At 43.5% G+C, this 20,424-nt stretch overlaps 2 protein-coding genes across 5 annotated transcripts in view; one reads left to right on the top strand and one right to left on the bottom strand.

The window, feature by feature from the left end:
* Positions 1–932: 932 nt before the first annotated feature.
* Zdhhc6 (zinc finger DHHC-type palmitoyltransferase 6) lies at positions 933–18,890 on the bottom strand. The gene is made up of 11 exons (XM_057777474.1): positions 18,644–18,890; positions 17,191–17,653; positions 16,197–16,288; positions 14,567–14,726; positions 12,395–12,556; positions 10,780–10,833; positions 7,214–7,381; positions 6,604–6,645; positions 5,573–5,718; positions 5,440–5,486; positions 933–1,485 (listed from the first exon to the last, which is right to left on the bottom strand). The coding sequence occupies exons 2-11, from the start codon at positions 17,455–17,457 to the stop codon at positions 1,382–1,384; spliced, it is 1,242 nt and encodes a 413-aa protein (XP_057633457.1). The 5' UTR covers positions 17,458–17,653; positions 18,644–18,890; the 3' UTR covers positions 933–1,381.
* Positions 18,891–18,982: 92 nt separating this feature from the next.
* Positions 18,983–20,424, top strand: part of Vti1a (vesicle transport through interaction with t-SNAREs 1A) — a 323,734-nt gene continuing 322,292 nt past the window's right edge. For 2 of the 4 annotated variants that reach the window (XM_057777476.1, XM_057777475.1), the window contains exon 1: positions 19,001–19,384. In XM_057777476.1, the coding sequence (XP_057633459.1) occupies positions 19,291–19,384 (94 nt within the window). In that variant the 5' untranslated portion in view covers positions 19,001–19,290. Of the gene's footprint in view, positions 19,385–20,424 lie in introns of all 4 variants that reach the window. The other 2 variants (XM_057777477.1, XM_057777479.1) reach the window with 2 other exon arrangements.

Raw genomic sequence — 20,424 nt, 5'->3', positions numbered from 1 at the left:
CACTCTTTCTCTCTCCTTTAAAGATAGGGTCTCACTACAGCCCTGACTGGCATGGAACTTTCTATGTAGACAAGGATGGCTTACAACGAGGAGATCCTGCCTCTGCCTCTGGAGTGCTGAGATTAAAGGTGTGTGCCACCAGGCCTGGCTATTGTAACTATAATCTTAACTTGTACTCCTTTCTGGCTTCCAACTAAAATTTAGAATATTCATGGTTTTTCCACACCTTAAACTCAGCAAGGCTGAACCAATGTCTGTACTTGAAATTAAGGGCAGGCAGCTTCTAGGGCCCTGGTGGTCCAGACTTCTTAGCTCTGACTTCCCTTCCTATGTGCCCCTCACTCCAGATGTGTTCTTGCTATTTCTGACTAAATTGCAGACACTTCCACAGGCATATGATTTGTCTTGTCCCCTTCTCTGCTTTGTCAACTCAAGACCATGCTGCTTTCAAAATGACTGTATCTGTCACCTGCTGCTCCTGCAATGGAATAAGTCATGCTTCCTTCAGTGCTGACGCCCCAGGCGCCTGTTTCTTGCTCTTACCTACTACAAGTCTGGCGGCCCTGGAAGCCTCAAGTTCCCCAAATACAAAGAATTAAGGAAAGCTCGATTAGCTTACTTAAGTGCGGAGTGGCAGGCCTTCTCCTGTGACCTTACTTGCTGTTCTGACGAGCCCGCCTTTAAGTTTAGGTCCTAGTATTTGCACAAGCTTCAGGGTTTGATGTAGAAGTAGACACAAGCAATGTCCAGTGACTTTCAGTAGACGGAAAGCTGCCAATCTACCAAAACAGGGCTCATATACTGAATGGAATATGTTATGTCTCAGAACTCATGAGTCATGATGCCAACTCTGCACATGGTAGAAAGGTAGTGTTTCCATAAAGGCAGAAGAAAAAAGAAAACATGTTTTTGAGTGAAAACTATAATTTTTACAGAACACCCATTGACCTTTATTGGATTTGACAAAATCTGCATTATTAAAAGTAACAAAATTTGAATTCATATTGAAGTTTTATAGTCTCTAGATTATGAAAGAAATGTCACCAAGGAAGAAACAGAATAACCACATGCAGATGCCAAGGGGAACTAGATCTGCAGGTGAAGTCGGGTGCAGCACAAAGAAATCCTACAGAAAGTGCAGTTTGCTCACTTGGCTTGAATGACTTTCCTTTGGTAGGGAGAAGTGGCAAGACAGCAGGAACTCGAAGGCATATGCAGAATGGCTTCTGTTTCAAAATGGTAATAAAAATATTGAAATCATGGCACTAGAGCATCTTTGAGGAAAAGAATACCTTAAGCAGAGTAGACTCGCTGCATAATTCTTGGTAATATGTGTGATTTTTCAAGTAATGAAGACGTAACGATAGCACTTTCACAGTGGCTATCTGTTCTTCTTCTCGCCCTCTGGCGCTGGGTCTGATTCGCCATCACAGGGACACTTCTCCACACAATTTCTAGGGAACCACCCTCTTATCCTCGAAGTACCTGAGGGAGAAAGTTATGCTATGGTGAAACAGCAAGCAGAACTGGGTGACACTCCTGGGAGCAAGTCTACTACTTCAAATGAGGACACCCTGCTGTCCCTCACCAGTTCTCAGACATGGGTCAGGGAAAGCATCATCTCCAAACACTTCTAACAAGCCAGGATCCCGTCCACTGGGAAAGCAGCCAGTGTGGTCTAGAAAGTACACAACTGAACTGGGGTTAACATATGGGTGATCGTTCTGGCACACCATTACATTGTGTTCCCAGGATGTGTCCTACAGCTTTTTATGCATTTCCTTCCTTTTCATGAGAAGTTTTGCTATGCAGTTCAGGCTAGACTTGAACCTATGATCCTCCTGAATATTGGGATTACAGGCATGTGCTCCCAGCATGTCAATTTCTATATCAAAATCCCCTAAATTCTCATTTATGGTTAATTTATGTTAATCCCAAGCATTTATTTTCTTCAAGAAGATCCTAGGTTCATCTTTACTTTAAAAAGGAAGAATTCTGAAAATCAACCAGATTTCAGCCGTAGCTTTATGAAAGAAATGGTCCCTTAAAGGGGATGCAGCCATGTATAGGGTAGCTGAGCCTGACCCTCAGGTCTTAAAGGGGATACGGTCATGCACAGCGTAGCTGAGCCTGACCCTCAGGTCTGGCTCACAGTTGAATGTGAGCAGCTGCTTATGCTTCACTTCCCCTCAGACAGCTAACGGGCAGTTCCTGTCCAAGACGGCTGCCAGGATTTATTTGATTAATTTTTAAAATGAGCATACAAAGTAATGAGTTTCTTCATGGCAACTTTATAAACTTTATTTTTAGTGGTTCTTTTTTTCCACCCCCTCCGCCATCTTCCTCTTAATCCCCACTACTGGTCCTCTTCCTAGTAATAACCCTTTTGTTTCCATGTTACACATATGTGTATCCAATCACCTCTTTTAAAAATCATTTTTGGGGTCTGAAGAGAAGACACAGCAGTTAAGAGTACTGACTTCTCTTCCAGAGGACCTGGGCCAATTCTGAGCACCCACATGGCAGCTCACAACTGTCTGTAACTACAGTTCTAAAGGACCTGATACTCTTACAGATACACATGCAGACAAAACACCAATGCATAGAAAATAAAAATAAATTATTAAAAATTGCTTTTCTGTTTCTAGTTTAAACATAACCCAACTCACCCTCTAAAATCTACATATTCAAATAAAAGTTGCAATTACTTGTGTGGCTCTGGCTTATTTCATTACCATAATGAATTTCACTTGCATCTATTGTCTTGGAAATGGCATTTCACGTTTCTTTACTGATGAATAAAATTCAACCCCATGTATATACTGCATTTTCTCTACCCACCTGTCTGTGAGTGGACTCTAGGTTGGTTCTGTTCCTTAGCTGCTCTGAACAATTCAGCAATAACAGTGTATAAGTGTCTATGTGGTAGGGCCCCAAGTCATTTAAATAAACACCATAGACTGGCACACCTGAGGAATACGGCAGTTCTATTGTTTGTTTTCTTCAGGAAGCTCCCCACTGACTTTCTAAGGGCTGTAGCAGACTACACTCCCAGCAGCAGTGAATAAGGGTTCCTCACCTCCACACCTCCCCAATGTGCTCATCTGCTGTTCTCCTGTTGGCAGTTGTTTACTTTCAGTGCTTGGACTATGCCATTCGAACCCTTGGCTTTTATGGTTACTAACAAGAGGTCTGATGTTACTCTACAAGTTTGCCTTTGCCATTCCCTTGCGGCTGTTTTCTTTGCATTATGACGTCTTGATTGAGTTCTTCTCTGGCCGTGATTTGGGTTCTACAGACATCTTGTGCTTGGCTGTCCATTTCTAACTTCATTAACTACATTGCCTATAAAACTAGAATATCTCCTCCTAGCCTGTGATTCTTTTTTTTTTAAATATCTACTTATTCATTATGTATACAATATTCTGTTTGTGTGTATGCCTGCAGGCCACAAGAGGGCACCAGACCCCATTACAGATGGTTGTGAGCCACCATGTGGTTGCTGGGAACTGAACTCAGGACCTTTGGAAGAGCAGGCAATACTCTTAACCTCTGAGCCATCTCTCCAGCCCCCTAGCCTGTGATTCTTAAGTTTGGTTTCTTGAATGTATCCCAGAGTTTTTAGAAGTTTTTGTCTTGCTGTTTTCTTTTTTATGTTTGAGTGTGTTACTGTCTCAAGTCAAATGTCCCAACAACTGTTCTCCTGCCTGGCCTCTGCTATGCTTCCTTTCCAATGCTTTGGTTTGTTCGTGACTTTTTGCTTGTTGGTTTGGTCTTTTGATTGGATCTTTCATTTCCAGCATTTCTGTTGGTCTCTTTGTCAGTCTCAATCACTTACTGATTTTTTGGGGCACTTTTAAATTTGTCTGCCAATGACCAAGTATCACTTTGGTACCTTTCGTGGTAGGTTCTGAACTGATCTCTTCACTCCTGTCCTCTGTTAAGTCTCTGTGAGGGCAGCGATCCTTTCAGGAAGCAGAACTCTGCTATCGCCCAGTGTTTCACTTGTTTCCTCAGTCTTGGCTGCTGGTAGTGAGAAGTTGCAAGCTTGGGCATGTATCCTAGTGGCTGCTGTCTGATGGTTTTATATTTTTATTCATCTGTGCATTGGTTGGAACTATGGCATCCTGGTGTTTATTTTCCCTTTGCCTCTGTTTTCCTGGTTCGGGTCTTACCTTGCGGCAGTGCTGTTGGAGATATACACCGGGAAAGCACATACTGACTTCAACTGTGTCCTTGATGAGGCCCGAGTCAGTAGTGCTGGGGTTCTGAGTGGGGAAAATGGAACTTCCAGTTTTAGAGTAAGAGTCAGTAAGTAGGGAAATGAGCAGGGGATGGGGTGGGAGAATAGGAATGAGACAGAAAGTGCTTGCTCTAAAGGTGAGAGAAATAACAGGGACCCCGAGGAGTAGGTGCACAGAAAGGAAGCACCTGGAAAGCCTATTCAGGCAAGACACGGCTGCCAGACACAGAGGAACAACACAGCTCAGAAGCAGAAATAAAACAATAAAACTAAGTAGATGGAAACATGGCGCTCCAGCCTTGGCCAATGGTTGTCCCTAGCTGTCCTTTATAGGGTCTGTGCATGTAGAGGCAGGGCTGCTAGTCTCCAAACTCCAAACAACTCAGTTGTATTTTCTTCCTGATGAGAGGCATTTGCTCACTTCCTGCTTCAAGTCCCAGGTCTGAGACAACTCCCCACACCCCCACCAATTACATCTGTGGATTCTGGATTCCATGTGCAAGGCTTTCTGTGATGAGGCTCTGAGCCAAATGTGGAGTTCTTTTTCTCAACATGCCGGCCAGAAGGCTTGCGGCTCACAACGCAGGGCAGGGCTATGCTTCTCATTCAGGAGCTCTGGGTGTCCACGAAGACTCGCAGCTTCAAGTTCAGACTTCTGTCTCCACAGCCTGCCATATCCTTGTTATCTCTCCACAGACCCTGGTTGCATATCCACAGCCAGGACCTCCAGCTCATTCTGTGCATAGTACCCATGCCTAAGAGGGGACAGCACCTTCATGGAAGTTGTTGGCTACGCCCAGTATAAGCAGCATGGTGCTGCCTTGGCTGCCTCCGCAGAGAAGACTAGACCTCGGCTTACTCTTTCTCCAGCTGTTTCTCTTCTGGGAATAGGGTCTAGTGTTTTAATATTGAGTCTTTTCATGGGGTCATGCCCAGATGCCATCTAATCTGCTACAGTACCCATAGGTGCCTACTGGGGACTTTGTAAGTATCTGCCACATAGTCACATAGGAACTTGTATGCTAGCAGACTGGACAGACATAAGTACTACAGAGAGACATCTAAGAAGTATCCTTATATATCTACACAGTTCCCTAACGTGTTTTACGTGTAATTACGCATAAGAGTTATTCTTACAGAATTTGGAGCTATTTCGAATAGTCACATACTTTAAACATATCCTTCCACTTCCATACCTTCTATGAAGGAATCATCGAGAATTTTATCTCCGTACAGCCAGTACCTGAAATATTTAAAAGATTAAATTAAATACTTTTGAAGTTCACGTCACGTTTCACATTAAAGAAATACAGCATTCCCATCTCTTACCGCAACCCTCTTGTTGCTAAAATGAGCTCCCCTTTCTGCAGCTGTATCCGAGGCTCTTCTGTGCAGGGGCTTGTGAAAAAGGTTTTAATTCCTCTGTTCAAAGGACAATAGGCACCATTATAATCTTCTATGACTTTATAGCGAACCTGTCATCAGTGGTCAGAAGAATAATCTCAATATTTACAATATCTGAGCTTTTTCAAGCTTAAACAAAAAAAAAGTTGAAGGTCACATTCAAACTATTCAGTGATAAAATGTCTTTCCCACCTCTTCCCATTTCCGGGAAGGGATGATGATCTTGTTCTCAGGCTGTCTGATCCATCATTTCAAGCACATACCTGCTAAAAATATTATCTGCAGAGTGCCACGTCCAGGAGAACTTTCTACAATGACGGAAGTGTCTGCATGGCTCTAGGTGTGGTCTAGAATGGTTGCTAGCTAGAGACTTGCAACTAGAGAGTGCTCATAGTGTGGCCAGTACAAACAGGAACTTAACTTTAACTGTATTTACTTTCAATTTGGACTTCCTTCGACCATAGGTGGCATCATCTCTACCTGTCAGTGTGCTTGCTAAGTGGTTTCATCAGCTGTACTAAAGGTATTTTTCTAGGTTGGCAATGCACAATGCCTAACTGCTCTGGAAACATCCTGCTAAAATGAAGTATTTTAAAGAAAACAAAAGTCAACAGTATGTGCCAGTCATGGCGCCATATGCCTTTGAACCCAGCTCTCAGAGGCACAGGAAGGTGGGTCTCTGAGTTTAAGACCAGTCAGGAATATGCAGTGAGACCGTCTCAAAAACAGTGAACTGTATCAGATTTCGACAAATATAAGGAAATATTTATCACTGCAGCCCACATGGTAAAAGGAGACTCCCATGAGCGACTGTGCTGAACATGCATACACAGTATAAAAATAAACACAATAAAAAGAAATGCTATTTAATAAAAGCCAACTGTCGTAAGATACGTAGAAACACAGTGCCCAACTAGAGAAAATATGAATCAACACCACTGCAAACAAATACTTACACTTCTGACTCTTTTGTCTGCTTTTTGTTTCAGCTGTTCTCTCTGTTTGAAAGACAAGAAGAAAAAGGTTAAGCAGTCTGTCTTAGTGTTTAACAGTCTCTCCCCTCCAGAAAGGTAATCTCGGTTTCTGGCGCTTTATATTCTCCTTTGCATACTGTTCCCTAATTCTGGTGCCAGCTGAGCACCTGAGGAGTATGCGGAGGAGAAGACTCCAGTGAGCGGATTCTGAGAAGATGCTCATTCCAGACTGCGGCTCAACAAATGTGTTCCTGCAAAGCTTCTAGGCTGAGTCTTACTGAGTTTCTAACGGACAAACTAGAAAACTCATTATTAATGATTCTCGACTAAATAATTCTTGCTCCTTTCCCTCTTTAATCATCAACTACTAAGTAGAACTGTGTTAGACATGGCCAGGGAAACATGGTCTCTCTTCTAGAATCACATTAAAGATACAGGGAAAAGAATGAGCTAATACAAGACTGTGGCATGTGGCTAGTGTCCGAGAAGCATGGGTTCAATTGCTCAGAGAGATGGGGCAGCTCAGCAAGCTGGGGCCGTTAACAAAGAAACCGCCAGGCAAGAGGAAGGCCTTTTGAACAAAATTACTTACTGTTAGGCTATACTGGTCACAGCCTTCTCTTACTGGCCACTCCAGTCCATCTCCTTCAGGGACTCCTGACCACGTAAATACCTGCTTAAAGTTCGTCCATTTACTTCCCATATCATAAGGAAAGACAAAGACTTCATCCAGTTGGTAATACTGAATTCGATCTTTAGCCTGTGGAGAGCAAGGTGTAAAATGACAGCTGCTTCTGCCTGCCATGGTTACTAATATGTTATTGAGAATCCTCACGTGTCAGATTTGTATTACTGATAAAAATACTTTCTTAGGAATATTAGCAGTGGTGACAGAGAATATAGTTTCATCACAGTATAGAGGGGGATTTGACTGAAAACTTGTTTGTGATACCCAATAAAGCATGTGACTGGGTGTGTCTTAGGAACAAGCATTCAAAAGATTTATAAATAATCGAATTAGCTAACTGCATGTATCCTAAGCAGAACACCCTCAATGCCTCTAGTTGCTTAGCAGCACAAGAGAGTAAAGGTTAACAGATGCAAGAGAAAGTGTGGGTTATGGTTAGCCATGGCCAGGAAGGGCTAATAGAGAGGCACTATTTTACAAAAAACATTTTGCAATGCTGGTAAAGGAGATTTCGTGTTTTTGTATCATGAAATACACATATACTTTATCTTCATTTACACATGCATATTCTGATGGCACAGCTCATATTCTAGGCATTTAAATGGTTAGCTTTCTCTAGAAATAAACTAGCTTATTTGTTAAAGTCTACTGCCACCTAGTGGTACAAACATGCAGTATTTAACTCTAAAGCAAGTGTAGCTCCTCTGCAAACACTCAACATTAGTATCTGGTAATCACATACATTTTTGATAAGCTTTATTTCTTTATTTGAAATTCTGTCTGTTAAGGAACAGTATTTTATGTAAAAGTTTCTTGTAGTTATTTATAATGTAATATGGGTGTTAGCTATTTATTGAAACAATTGGAACTATGATACAAATTTACTGAATTTTATATCTCAACCTTTACCTAAATAACAGAGGGTTAATTCCCCCCTTTTTTATAAACAGAAGCTTCAGGTATCTGCAGTCCTGCTCAGTGATTAATCATTTGAAAATGACAGAGACTCTTTAACATGGACTGAATTTCAAAACCAAAAATATAGACTACTTAAAAAAGGAGAAAGGAAAGGAAAGGATGCCATACATGAAAAGGGAACACAGACACATGGTGAGCTTAGAGGAGAGGAAGGAAAGTGGACTTGACCAAGTTTAGAGAGTAAAGGAAGGATTCTGGAAGAAATGATACCTAAACTATATCTTGAGGGGCAGAAAATCAGGCAAAAAAAAAAAAAAAAAAAGAAAAAAAAAGAGGTAAAGAGTATTTTAGGCAGAGAAAAAATATGGAAAAAATAGAGAAGTATAAGATACACAGCTATGAGAAGGAGATGAGGCAGTGGGTAGGAGAAGAGACTGGACAAGTGAATAAGGGGCAGCGCAGACAGTCTCATGATGCAAATAAGCCATGGGGCTGAACTCAGGTCCACAGTGGTCCAAAGCCTTTCTCAGGGTTCAGGAAGGACAAACTTCTCATAACAGACTATCTACCTTTTCACTCTCCTTATACATTTGCAGTGGAGGGTAAAACTGTCAGCATCTTAGGAGAAAACTGGCACAACCCTGTGACAGTTATCACATTGCTTGCAAACGTACTCAGCCTTTCTTCAGATTCTATAATCCTGGATCCAACCAATCACGGATGGGGAGATTGTACCTGAGACAGACACGAGGATGTGCACCTATGACCCTAGACAGACACGAGGGTGTGTACCCACGACCCTAGACAGACACGAGGGTGTGTACCCACGACCCCTGAGACAGACACGAGGTTGTGTACCTACGACCCTAGACAGACATGAGGGTGTGCACCTACGACCCTAGACAGACACGAGGGTGTGTACCTACGACCCCTGAGACAGACAGGAGGGTGTGTGCCTACGACCCTAGACAGACACGAGGGTGTGTACCTACGACCCCTGAGACAGACACGAGGGTGTGTGCCTACGACCCTAGACAGACAAGAGGGTGTGTACCTATGACCCGAAACAGACACGAGGGTGTGTACCTATGACCCTAGACAGACACGAGGGTGTGTACCCACGACCCCGAGACAGACATGAGGGTGTGTACCTACGACCCTAGACAGACACGAGGGTGTGCACCTGAACTCTGGAGGTTGAAGCAGGTCTAAACTGTAGAGAGACCATATCTCAAAAAAACACAAAAAAATTTAAAATAAAAATTGCATGTCCACAGAACATGTACATATCTTTTTCTTGTCTCTATTCCCGAAAGCCTAACAACTATTTAGACAGTGCATTAGGCAGGATTTTTAGAGGAGCAGAACTTGCTTGGTGAAAATGTTTTCAAAGGCAAAATCAAACTAGCACCATGGCAGGTACACAACTGTAGGCACCTGCAGACAGATGAAGGAAACTCAGGCTTCCAGGAGAAAATGAGAATTTTCGGAAAACTTGTATTCCCTATTATGATTCTGACAGCTTACCCATATTTAAACATACTTCAATTTTAATATAAAATATTTATGTTACTTATAAATAATTAAATACAAATGCTATGAATTTTAATATCAAAGAGTACAAAAAGTTCCTGACAAGAAATGTTCCCTGTCAGGCCGGGGGAGCTCAGTGGCAGACCGCTTGCTAAGCCAGCGTGAGACTGAGTTTCCATCACAGCACTGGGATGTGTGAGGGGCAATCACTTGCCAAGTTTTAATGTAAAATCAAAGGATATCTATTATAGTCTAAAGTGCCCATCAAAACACTCCAATCTTTTCTACACACTCAACTGTATGAAGCTGGACTTTCTTCATAAACATCAAAGAAAGTAGTATCTCAACAGACTGAATGTAGAAGTGGGTGTCAGATTCCAACTGTCTTCTGTTAAGTCAGATATTGAAGAGATTTGTAAATCTTTAAAACAAGGCCACTTCTTCCATTTTTGGTTGACAAATATAATTACTTTTTTTATAAAATGTTATATTATCAGAATGGATTGTTTTCAGAATTTTTTATGATTTTTTTTTTCCACTTAGAAAATATGGCAATTATCAGTGACACTTGGAGTGACTATGAACTGGCTTTGAGCCCACAGGACTGAGAACTGCTGCTGTAAGACGCACACTGGGATGGCAGGGACAGGACAAGGTCTGTATGCGGCTGTTCATTACTCCACTGTTTTGCCCATCCAATATACTACCCACACCTGGCCTGGCTTAGCTTCTGAGAACAGATGAACTCAGGAGAGTTCTGACAAGCCGAACGTTACCGGCCCGAGTTAATGTCTCATGGTTTTGGTGCTTTTCCAAATGGGCTCTCTTTCTGCCCGAGAGAGAGAACGGCAGCTCAGGAGTGTGAAGGAAGCATTTCTGTGGGAGTCACTGGAGTGGAAAGAAGGCTAAATGCTCTCCTTGCCCACCTTTCGTGTGGCATGCCAATGACCCACTTTCATAGTCCAGCACCCACTTAGTAATCAGTAGTTTAGAACGAAGAAACAATTATTGAAGTTTACCTTCTCTTCAATCCATGATTCAATAGAAGTTTTGTTTCTGAGAATAATTTTTATCTGGAAAGGAAATGACAGTGAAATTTAACAAGGTGACTTTGGTTTACTTTGGATCCTTACCATTCTAGTAAATTCCAAGAGAGCTTTTATTGTTCTGCCCCAGAGATAAAGACAACACAGATGGCAGAGGTTAAGTAGCAGTGAGCATGGAGCCCGTCCACCTCTAATTACGGCACTGCAGCATCTCTATGCCAACTCAGCATGCCCACCCAAAGCAAAGCTAAGCCAATACTTTGATTAGAATTCATGCCTCAAGTATCAAAATTTTCAGGGTATTAAAAAAACAGTAATATAAATAGTTGAAACAGTACTTAAATGTAATTGCTATTAAAATTTATTACCATTATGTATGTGTATGCATAGTTTATGAGTATGTATACAGTGCACATATGTATACGCAGTGTATGTGTATATACTTGTGTGTGTATGTGTGTGTGTGTGTGTGAGTGCGTGTGTGTAGGGGGTATGTACCTGTGTGGTAGCCTCTGCTTTATTTCCCAAACCTGAAGTTCAACATTTTTTAGCTAGGCTGGTAGCTACCAAAACCCAGTAAGCTTCCTGTGCCTGCCCGCTCGACACTGGTGCTGGCGTTACAGGCACACACAGCTCTCTTTTACATGGGTGGTAGGACCCAACTTTAAATTTATGATTAATCTGTTCCCAACACAGCAGTGTCCCATTTCAGTCAACCTACACATCTCCATTACACTATGGTGTAAATAAGAAATGTCCTCCAGAGGCTCATCTGGAGTGCTTGGTCCCTAGGTGGCAGCACTAATTTAGGAGGCTCTGGAAACTGGCTGTGGCCTTGCTGGAGGATGTGGGCACTGGAGGTGTATCCTTGGGTGGTTGAATCTTTACTGGGTCCCTCCCCACAAGCCATTGCACTTCCTGTCCACCATGCTGTGAACAGCTCTCTCTTCTACCTGCTCCTTGCTACGATGCTCCGCCTCACTGTGGAGCCAAGAACAGAAGCCTGAATTTCTGAAGCAGTGAGCCCAAATAAGCCCCCTTTCTTTAGTAGTGTCAAGTCTCTGTCCTGGTGACACAAAAGTAACTAACAGCTTATGCCTGCCCTACCTAATTTCTTTACTGTGACTAAATCCATGCAAAGTATGGTCCATGTAAGGTTACACCAAGATATTAATTTGCTTTTATTAGGATTCTTAGTTTATAAGCATTATAGAAAAAAAAGGCCAATCTCTGTGCACTCCCTTAGAAACCTCCTCCTTTTCATTAATAATTACATTACTGAACACATGAGTGGGTGACCATGGGTGAATCTCCTAACCTTTTTGACAATCACTCGTTTCTTGTATGGAAGTGAAGACCATGAGCAATTGTAGGATGAGGGCAGCTTTCTCAGTGATAAAGACGTGTACTTTCACACCACAACAAATGGTGGCTAGCTATTCTGGCAAAATTAAAATTAACTACTGGACACAGGTGATTAGTTGTTTATAAATAAGTAATTTCTCTCACATACTGAAACTTTCTCTTTTTTTATAGCAATCAGCCCAATGACATGCAACTTTCAGACAGAGGCGACCAAGAACTTTACCTGTATGAAAAACAGCATCCCAACAGCTATGGTTGTCCCCAATGCTAATCCCAAGGCAAACAAGGTGGCAGCAAATGCAGCCAACCCGAAGGGAACAATTGGAAGAGGGTCTCTCCGGGCCGCACTCATGTCAATCTTGACTGTGTTCCACCCAAAGGAGAGCTGCAAGTAATCACAGTGCACACGGGAAATGCTGTTGAGGCAAGCGCTGCTGAAAAAGTGGCTGGCAACAACATGACCAGAGCTAGGGAGACGGCTGCCTAAGTATGAAGGCTGAGTTCAGATCCCCAGCATCCACAGAAATGCTCCACGGCCACGGTGGCCCTCCGATACGACCAGTGTCTGCAAGGCCAACACGGCATCCCAGGGAAAGTTGGTTAGCCACACTCATCTTACCTCAACCTCTAGGTTCAACTGAGAGAACCTACCTCAATGTACACAACGGACAGTCATCAAGACAGATAATTGGCATTAGCCTTGGACGTCCTCGTACATGTGGGCCCCTAGGCCCCACACTTGTGAACATGCATACACACAGGTACACTACCCGTGAGAAAAAAATAACATCAACAGTAAAACCCCAGCGTGACCTAAAAGATAACCACAATGATATGTTGCCAAGGCAACTGCAGCAAACAGAAGTTTCTATGAATACTTGGCTCCTACTGACATGTACAGTATCTTCTTTTTTAATCTTTCTTTTTAAGTGCAAGGAATCAAACCCAGGGCCACAGTCATGCTGGGCAAGAGGTTTATACATCCACAGCTCCATCATCAGTAATTCTTCAATATTAATTACTGCTGTTTTCTCAGAAGAAGGAGACTGACCTTACAAAATGAGTAATTATAAACAAGGCAACACCAAGCCTCCACTATCTTCTTCCTATTCTAAAATGACAGTATTCTTCGACAGCAGCAGACACAGCACATTCCACAGCCAGTGGTCAAGAGCTAGTAGGATGTTGATAAACAGAGCCATTTTTATCAACAGAGTTGATAAAAATGCAGATGGGTAGTGTGGGGCCTGTATGAAGTTCTAAATCAGTGGCTCTCAACCTGTGTTGTTGTAGGGGAGGCCACTTGTTTGTTCTCGCCTGCTTAGCCCCAAAATAACCACACAGAAACTATATAATTTAAATCACTGTTTGGCCCATTAGCTCTAGCTTCTTATTGGCTAACTCTTACATCTTAATTTAACCCATTTCTATTAATCTGTGTATCGCCATGTGGCTGTGTTTACCAGGTAAAGTTCCAGCATCTGTCTCTGGCGGGGCTACATAGCTTCTCCTAACTCCACCCTCTTTCTCCCAGCATTCAGTTTATTCCCCCCGCCCCAGCTCTATTCTATCCTATCACAGGCTCAAGCAGTTTCTCTATCAACCAATGACATTCACAGCCTACGGAGGAGAATCCCACATTACTGTGTGTCTCAAACCCCTTTGGGGATTTCCTATCAGATATATCAGATATTTACATTACAATACACAATAATAGCAAAATTACAGTTCTGAAGTAGTAACAAAACAATTTCATGGCTGGGTCCCACACAGAAGTTAGGAGCTAACATCTAAACTCTGGAGAGTTCATATGGAAATTCCGATTCCTTAATAGTGGAAGATTAGCCCACAGACGGTCTATAGTCACACATGGATTGTCCTGACTGAGAAGGACATGTGCTCCCCAGCTTGTTGTATACCTATTGGGCCTGTGTCCCTCTTTTGATCCCAAGTCAATTTATGGATTTTTTTTTAAATGTGTACAACCTCTGAACTTTCTCTCATGGCTGAATGTCCAAAAGTCAATTCAAACTATTTCTGGTTTAATATGTTTATTTTAGGAGCGCCCTTGCGCCATGGACCAAATGAACAAAGGAATGACAATCTGTTACAGAAACTGAAGGGAACAGAAAGAAAGGACCATAACCACCAAGTTAGAAATGTAATAAACCATGAATAAGGGAAAATAATAATTATAAAAGGTGAGTTTCCAGAATAAAACAATCTTTCCTCATTTCCAAGACAAAGAGCTTTCTAAAAGGAGGAACTGATAATCAAGCAAGCTGTTGTACTAGCTAAATCACAAAACGTGTATTTCTAAAAGGGACTCCTCCAATACCGTTGGAGACATCACTGAGTCTGACAGGAATGGTAGTGTATCATGGTGTCCACTCACCCGATTATAAAGCTGTGTATACATAGTCATCACAAAAATAAAAGCAGCATGGATGCAGCCCAGAGGCGCCAGCAGGAGGAACAGTGTGAACGAAGCATGGTTCTGGTGACCACAGCAGTTGTTGATCCAGGGACAGTGGTGGTCCATCTTCATTATACATCTAAGAAGAACACGCTCATGAAGCATAGAGCAGAAACTCCTGTCTCCTTTAGCTCTGGTTTTCAAAAGACCAAGCACATAGGAATGCAGTATGCACAGGAGTCACAGGGGTTAATTCTGATAAAACAGATACATCTTTATGGCTTTTTTGAAGCTACATAGTGACTTCTTTAAAATTTTAAACAGCAGTCAGACATCACAATAGTGTCTCAAGTAACGTGTCTGAGACAGGCAGATCTCCGAGTTCAAGGCCAGCCTGGTCTACAAAGTGAGTTTCAGGACAGCTAGGGTTACTAAGAGAAACCCTGTCTTGAAAAACCAACAACAAAATAATTTCTTACATAAGCTGGGAGGCTCTGCAAGAATCTCATTATGAAGGAGGAAACTCGGCTGTCAGTCTCTTTAAGTTCATAAATGTCATAACTGACATACAGTTCCCACGTGACTTGGGAGAATGATTATAAAGCTCTCCTAACACAGATGCAACTTTCTTCCTTCCTCACAATGTGTGAGACATGGAGCTTCTGACCAAAAACAACCTTAGCACACACGAGTCAGTGCTTGTGCTCTGTCTCTTTGCTAAAGGTGGACTTCCTAGCAAACCAGATTTTATGTCTATCTCAGTATTTACTAAATTTTATATTAATGAACAGATGCTGCTGATAGCCAGGTCCTGGCATATTTTGCAATTTTTATTAGTGATTCAATTTTCTTCTCATTAATTTTTTGATAATATGTATGAATGAATCTGAGAAAACCAGTTTAATTCCAACTTAAAGAATTCTGAAGCTATTCAACATGCATTTGTTGAATTCTGTGAAGCTGTGTTACACCCGATTAGTCTAATAAAGAGCTGAATGGCCAATAGCTAGGCAGGAGAAAGGACAGGCGGGGCTGGCGGGCAGAGAGGATAAATAGAAGGAGAAAAAGAGAGAAAAAAAGATTTAGGATGGAGAAAGAGGAGAGGAGGACTCCAGGGACACAGTGAGCCACGGAGTAAGAAGTAAAGAAAGGTACACAGAAATAGAGAAAGTTAAAAGCCCAAAGGTAAAAGCTAGATGGGATAATTTAAGAAAAGCTGGTTAGAAACAAGCCAAGCTCAGGGTGGGTATTCATAAGTAAGAATACGTCCGCATGTGTAATTATTTGGGAGCTGGGAGGCAGGCCCCCAGAAGAGCAAAGAGAAAAAAATACCAACTACTACTAGGAAGAGCAGGTCAGTAGGCTGTGTCCCTCAGTTTCTGGTTCAAGCTCCTGCTTTGGCTTTCTTCATTGATGGACTGTTATCTGCATGCCAAATAAACCCTTTCCTTCCCCCAAATGCTCTGTGGTCAATGCTTTACCACAGCAGTAGAAAAGTAAACCAGGACACTTGCAGAGAACAAAAGGTTTCTATTGTCATGACGGAAGATATAACAAAAAGCATAGCGACCAAGAGGATCAGCTCCCGGTAAACAGAGAAGCCACACACCTGTTACACTTCCTGCAATGGTGTGAGCGTGGTGCTTTGTATGCTTGGCAGACTTTACAGTACTGGAGATACATGCTATCCTGAGGATTTTCCTTGATAGAAAAGAAAGGCATGTTAGTTACTTGATCCTAAACAGTAACAAGTCAGTATTTATAAAGGTCCCGACAGTGGCATAAATTTCTCTTATGGGTGATGGGGGAGGGAGGTCATTAACTCGCATTTCTAATGCCTTTACTTATGCTAAAACATTATAACTAAAAAATGACTCAGAGGTCATTGTTATTTCCTTTTCTCCACTCTCACCCCAAATCTAGTGTCATGGTTCTACTCACCCAAATCTGAGCCTGAGTTTTAGATAACTTGACTAGTATTTCAGAGTAAAGTTATGAGTTGACACTTTCTCAAATCTCCCTTGTCATCTCTAACTGGTTGTTTCTCTCACCCAAATCTGTGTATTACAAAATAACATTTCTATCCAGCTCTGCCAGAGCTTTGCCTGAAACCTCTACACACCCCTGTGCTCCAGGCAGCTCCCATGCACACTCTCTCACCTGCTTGCCTCTGTGTGCCATGGTTTGCACTACTCTGCTTTCCCCGCCTTCAGTCACACAAGGCTGCCCACTTTTTGGATAACTGTTTCCACCTGTTCTCAGACTGAGGCGTTCTCTTCCCTTCTCTGGAAATTTGCTCTTTAGACCAGGCGTGTCAGCTCATAGGATGACATGCCTCTGCCTCCCTGGTGTGGAGATTAAAGGCATGAACTACCACACATATTTTGAATTATTATTTGAACAAAGAACAAGTACCAATTGCTTTGGAATAGCTAATGTAAATCACTATTTCAAATACACATCAATTCTAATCAGAAGTGACAATCAGTGACTGGGGTAGCACACCAGGGTCTCCTAGGACAAAAGTTGACAAGGCAAAAACAAAATGTAACCATCATGGCTAATTATGTGATGTTCATTATCAAAGCAGATCATTTTCTTACCGGTTTCCACCCCCGAGGGACAAAGCCAGGACCAGCAAACATGGCATTGAAGTAATTGTAAAGAATCATGACAGTCCAGTTTATCAACATGATAAAATTCACACTTCCTCCGGTTGTATGTAAAGGCCAATACCACAGGATGGAGTCAATCATGGCCATCGTAGAACATATTGCTATCACACCAAGGGCGATAATGGGGCCCCAGTGACACAGTCTCTTTAATTCTTGAAGATTTTCAAACCTGATTACTGAGCAGAAGGTGCCCATTTTGGGTGCCTTCTTTCTTTCGAAGAATTAGCGATTCTGTTTTTCTGTGCACACATTTCTGTGTGCATCAAGTCCATGTGTTCCTGAACTGTCATGCCTTTGGCTGACAGAATGTTAACCTGGAGTACACCATTTCCACTGCTGACATCCAGACTCCTTTACATCAAGAAGAATCTAGATTGGTGTGAAACTCAACCTAAAGAAATCAAAACGGGAAAATTCCGTTTAAAAATTCCATATGCCGTTTATTTAACTCCAAGAAGCACTGCAACAGCACCCCAAAAGCACACTAGTGTGAGGTTGACATCTTATCGAGGCCAAAAAGAATTACTTTTGGACCGATCCAAAATACAGCCCAATCTTGAACTGCATGTAAACTGGACACATTAAACAGTTTTACTCCTGTGTGCAAACTGTCAGGAAGGATTAACTATCCCATGCTAAGTGGGTAGTTAGAGAAAACAAAGCCTTAGACAGCTAAGAAGCAGGGTCTTACCTAATTCTTCCTGCAACAGAAACTGGCTTAGAGAGGCTGAGTGATTAAGTCAAGGTCACGAGAAACCAAAATAGAAACCAAGGCACCAAGCTTCTTTTAGACCGTTCTAAACTGCCTCAGAGTTGTGAATTAAGTGTAATATGCTCTACGCATATAGTACTTTGTGTATTAATAGCCCGCAGTTGTTCCCGCAAGCGCCAATATTAACAATCGATCAGGGTTAAAAGTACAGGAACAAGGGTGAAAGCAAAGAAAGCGACGCGCGCGCGTGTGGTTTGTGTGCGCGCCCGGGCGCGGAAAATCACAACTAAAGCAGTGCACGAGAAAGGGCACAAAAATGTGTATTTAAGGAAAAATGAATTCCCTCCGGGGACGAGGGGGGGAAAGGGAAGAACGCACTCACGAGGAATAGCTGGAGAAGTGAGTTCTGAATGGAGTGGAATGAGTCGGGAAACGACCTACGATAAATGAGTATGACGTATGCCTAACGGATTTCCACGCAGCTGTTGCGCCTGCGGGTGCCTCAGTTTCCCGCCCGTGCCGTGGTGCGGGACCCTCTGGGATCTTCACTCGTGAGACAAATAGTCCTACTAAGTGAGGTTGGGCTCAACATTTTGGAGATCCTGAACCGATTAGGTCGGGGCGAAGATCGCCCCACACGCGGGTTGCAACCCCCGCGGTGACTCCCACCTCAGTCTGGTCTCCGGCGCCCGCTCCACGACCATTGCATTTCCGGGACGGCCTGGGTTCACCCGGAACAGATTTTCTCCTCCCCAAAGCTCCGTCACGAGCTCTTCAGTTCTGCCCAAGCCGAACGCGAAACCTGAAGGTGAGGAGTGCGCTACCAGCTCTGAGCCGCAGAGTCTTAGGTTTACGGGGCCGCCGCCAGGCTCCCGCCATGGCCCTTGGCGCAAGCTCCGCCACAGCCACTTCCGGCAGGTCCCCTGCGTCAGTCTTCCCTCTGAAAGCAGGCGCCTGCATCTGCTTACAGCTCGGGGGAACCCCAGCCGTTTCCTTGAACGTGCAGTGTGGGGAAGTGTTTTCGGTGATCCCCGAGAGCATGGAGGTTTTCGTAGTTCTTTAGGGGACAGTGAAAGTGACGTTTTTCCTTAGTTTCACTCTCGACGACTGAGTGGAAAAGAAAAGACGCATCCCCCTCAGTTTCCGGGGGACAAGGATTGCGAAGAACAACCAGGAAGCGACTGGGCTGGGAGGCGTCCCCGGTCCCCGCTGTGCTGTGGAGACTTCTTCTCAGGGTCTCTGCCCTGAGGCCCGGCCCCCTTCGTGAGTTCTCTCGGAGCTAGACTCCGGCTCCGGCCGACCATTTCCGAGCTGCCATGTCTTCCGACTTCGAAGGCTACGAGCAGGACTTTGCAGTGCTCACTGCTGAGATCACCAGCAAGATTTCCAGGGTCCCTCGGCTCCCTCCCGGTGAGTACCCTGCCCGGCCGGGCGGGGGCGGCCTGGAGAGCCGGGAGCGGCGAAGTGCCGCCTGGGCAAGCTGGTCTTCCTGGCGGGGGCTGCTGTGGGCGGTGCAGGCGTCCCCGGGAGGGAGGTGTCTCGACTCCGAACGTGCTTCCAATGCAGAGAGCTCCCCCCACCCGGGCATGGGAACCATGGGGGTGGTGGTGTTGGATTCCTACCCAATGGCTCTGAAAGCTTGGGAATACTGCTCTGCATCTTGATTCCCCCCCCCGTAAATTATAAAGTAAGAGTATTAAAAGAAAATGTATGAAAGTGTCAAGATTGTAGGTCTCCAAATGCAGCAATGTTGTTTATTAAATAATGCTGTTATCCTTATTTGCGGCACGTTAGAGTGACGAGCTAGAATGCCTGGATTCCAGCCCAACTCTTGACACTTAGAAGTTGTCTCCTAGGCAAGTGTTCATACTCTTTCAAAACTTCCTTCTTGGTTAGAGAGACTCGTACCTCGCTCAAGATTAAATGGCACACATCTGTGAAGCCCTTGGGTAGCTCTGGTTAGGATTCGTAGTTTTCAGACCTCTGTCCCAGTGGTATGTTTTTCATCCTTCTTGGGTTTTATAACTCAGTTTTTTGTAAAACTTGGTACAGGGTAATTTTGTTCTCGTCTAAAATCCCTCATCCCCCAGGCATCACGCTCTCTGCTAGGTTGTCAACAGTGTGAAGGTGGGAGTCATATCTGATCTCCTTGGCATTTCTTTGTCCCCCCTCTCACCTGTTTTCTGTTACTAGGGATATTTGCTTGAAGCCAGGACCTCTGACCTTACATCCCTCTCCATCCCGAAGTCCCATTTAGTTCTGAAGGAGGTGGATAATGTCTTAAAGAGGTTAGAGTCCAAGGGAGGGAGCAAGAGGAGAAAACCAAGGTAGCATGTACCACGGAGCTGTGTTGCCTCAGAGTTTTTGGTGGACAAAGTGGATGATGGCCTCCTGCCTTCATGATACTTCGCCTCGCCTCTTCTCTTCAGTCCCACTTTTCTCCGTTGCCC

The sequence above is a fragment of the Chionomys nivalis genome, chromosome 8 (genome assembly GCF_950005125.1).
Source record: "Chionomys nivalis chromosome 8, mChiNiv1.1, whole genome shotgun sequence".
In the NCBI taxonomy this organism is placed as follows: Eukaryota; Metazoa; Chordata; class Mammalia; order Rodentia; family Cricetidae; genus Chionomys; species Chionomys nivalis.
This window is presented reverse-complemented; position numbering and strand designations above follow the sequence as displayed.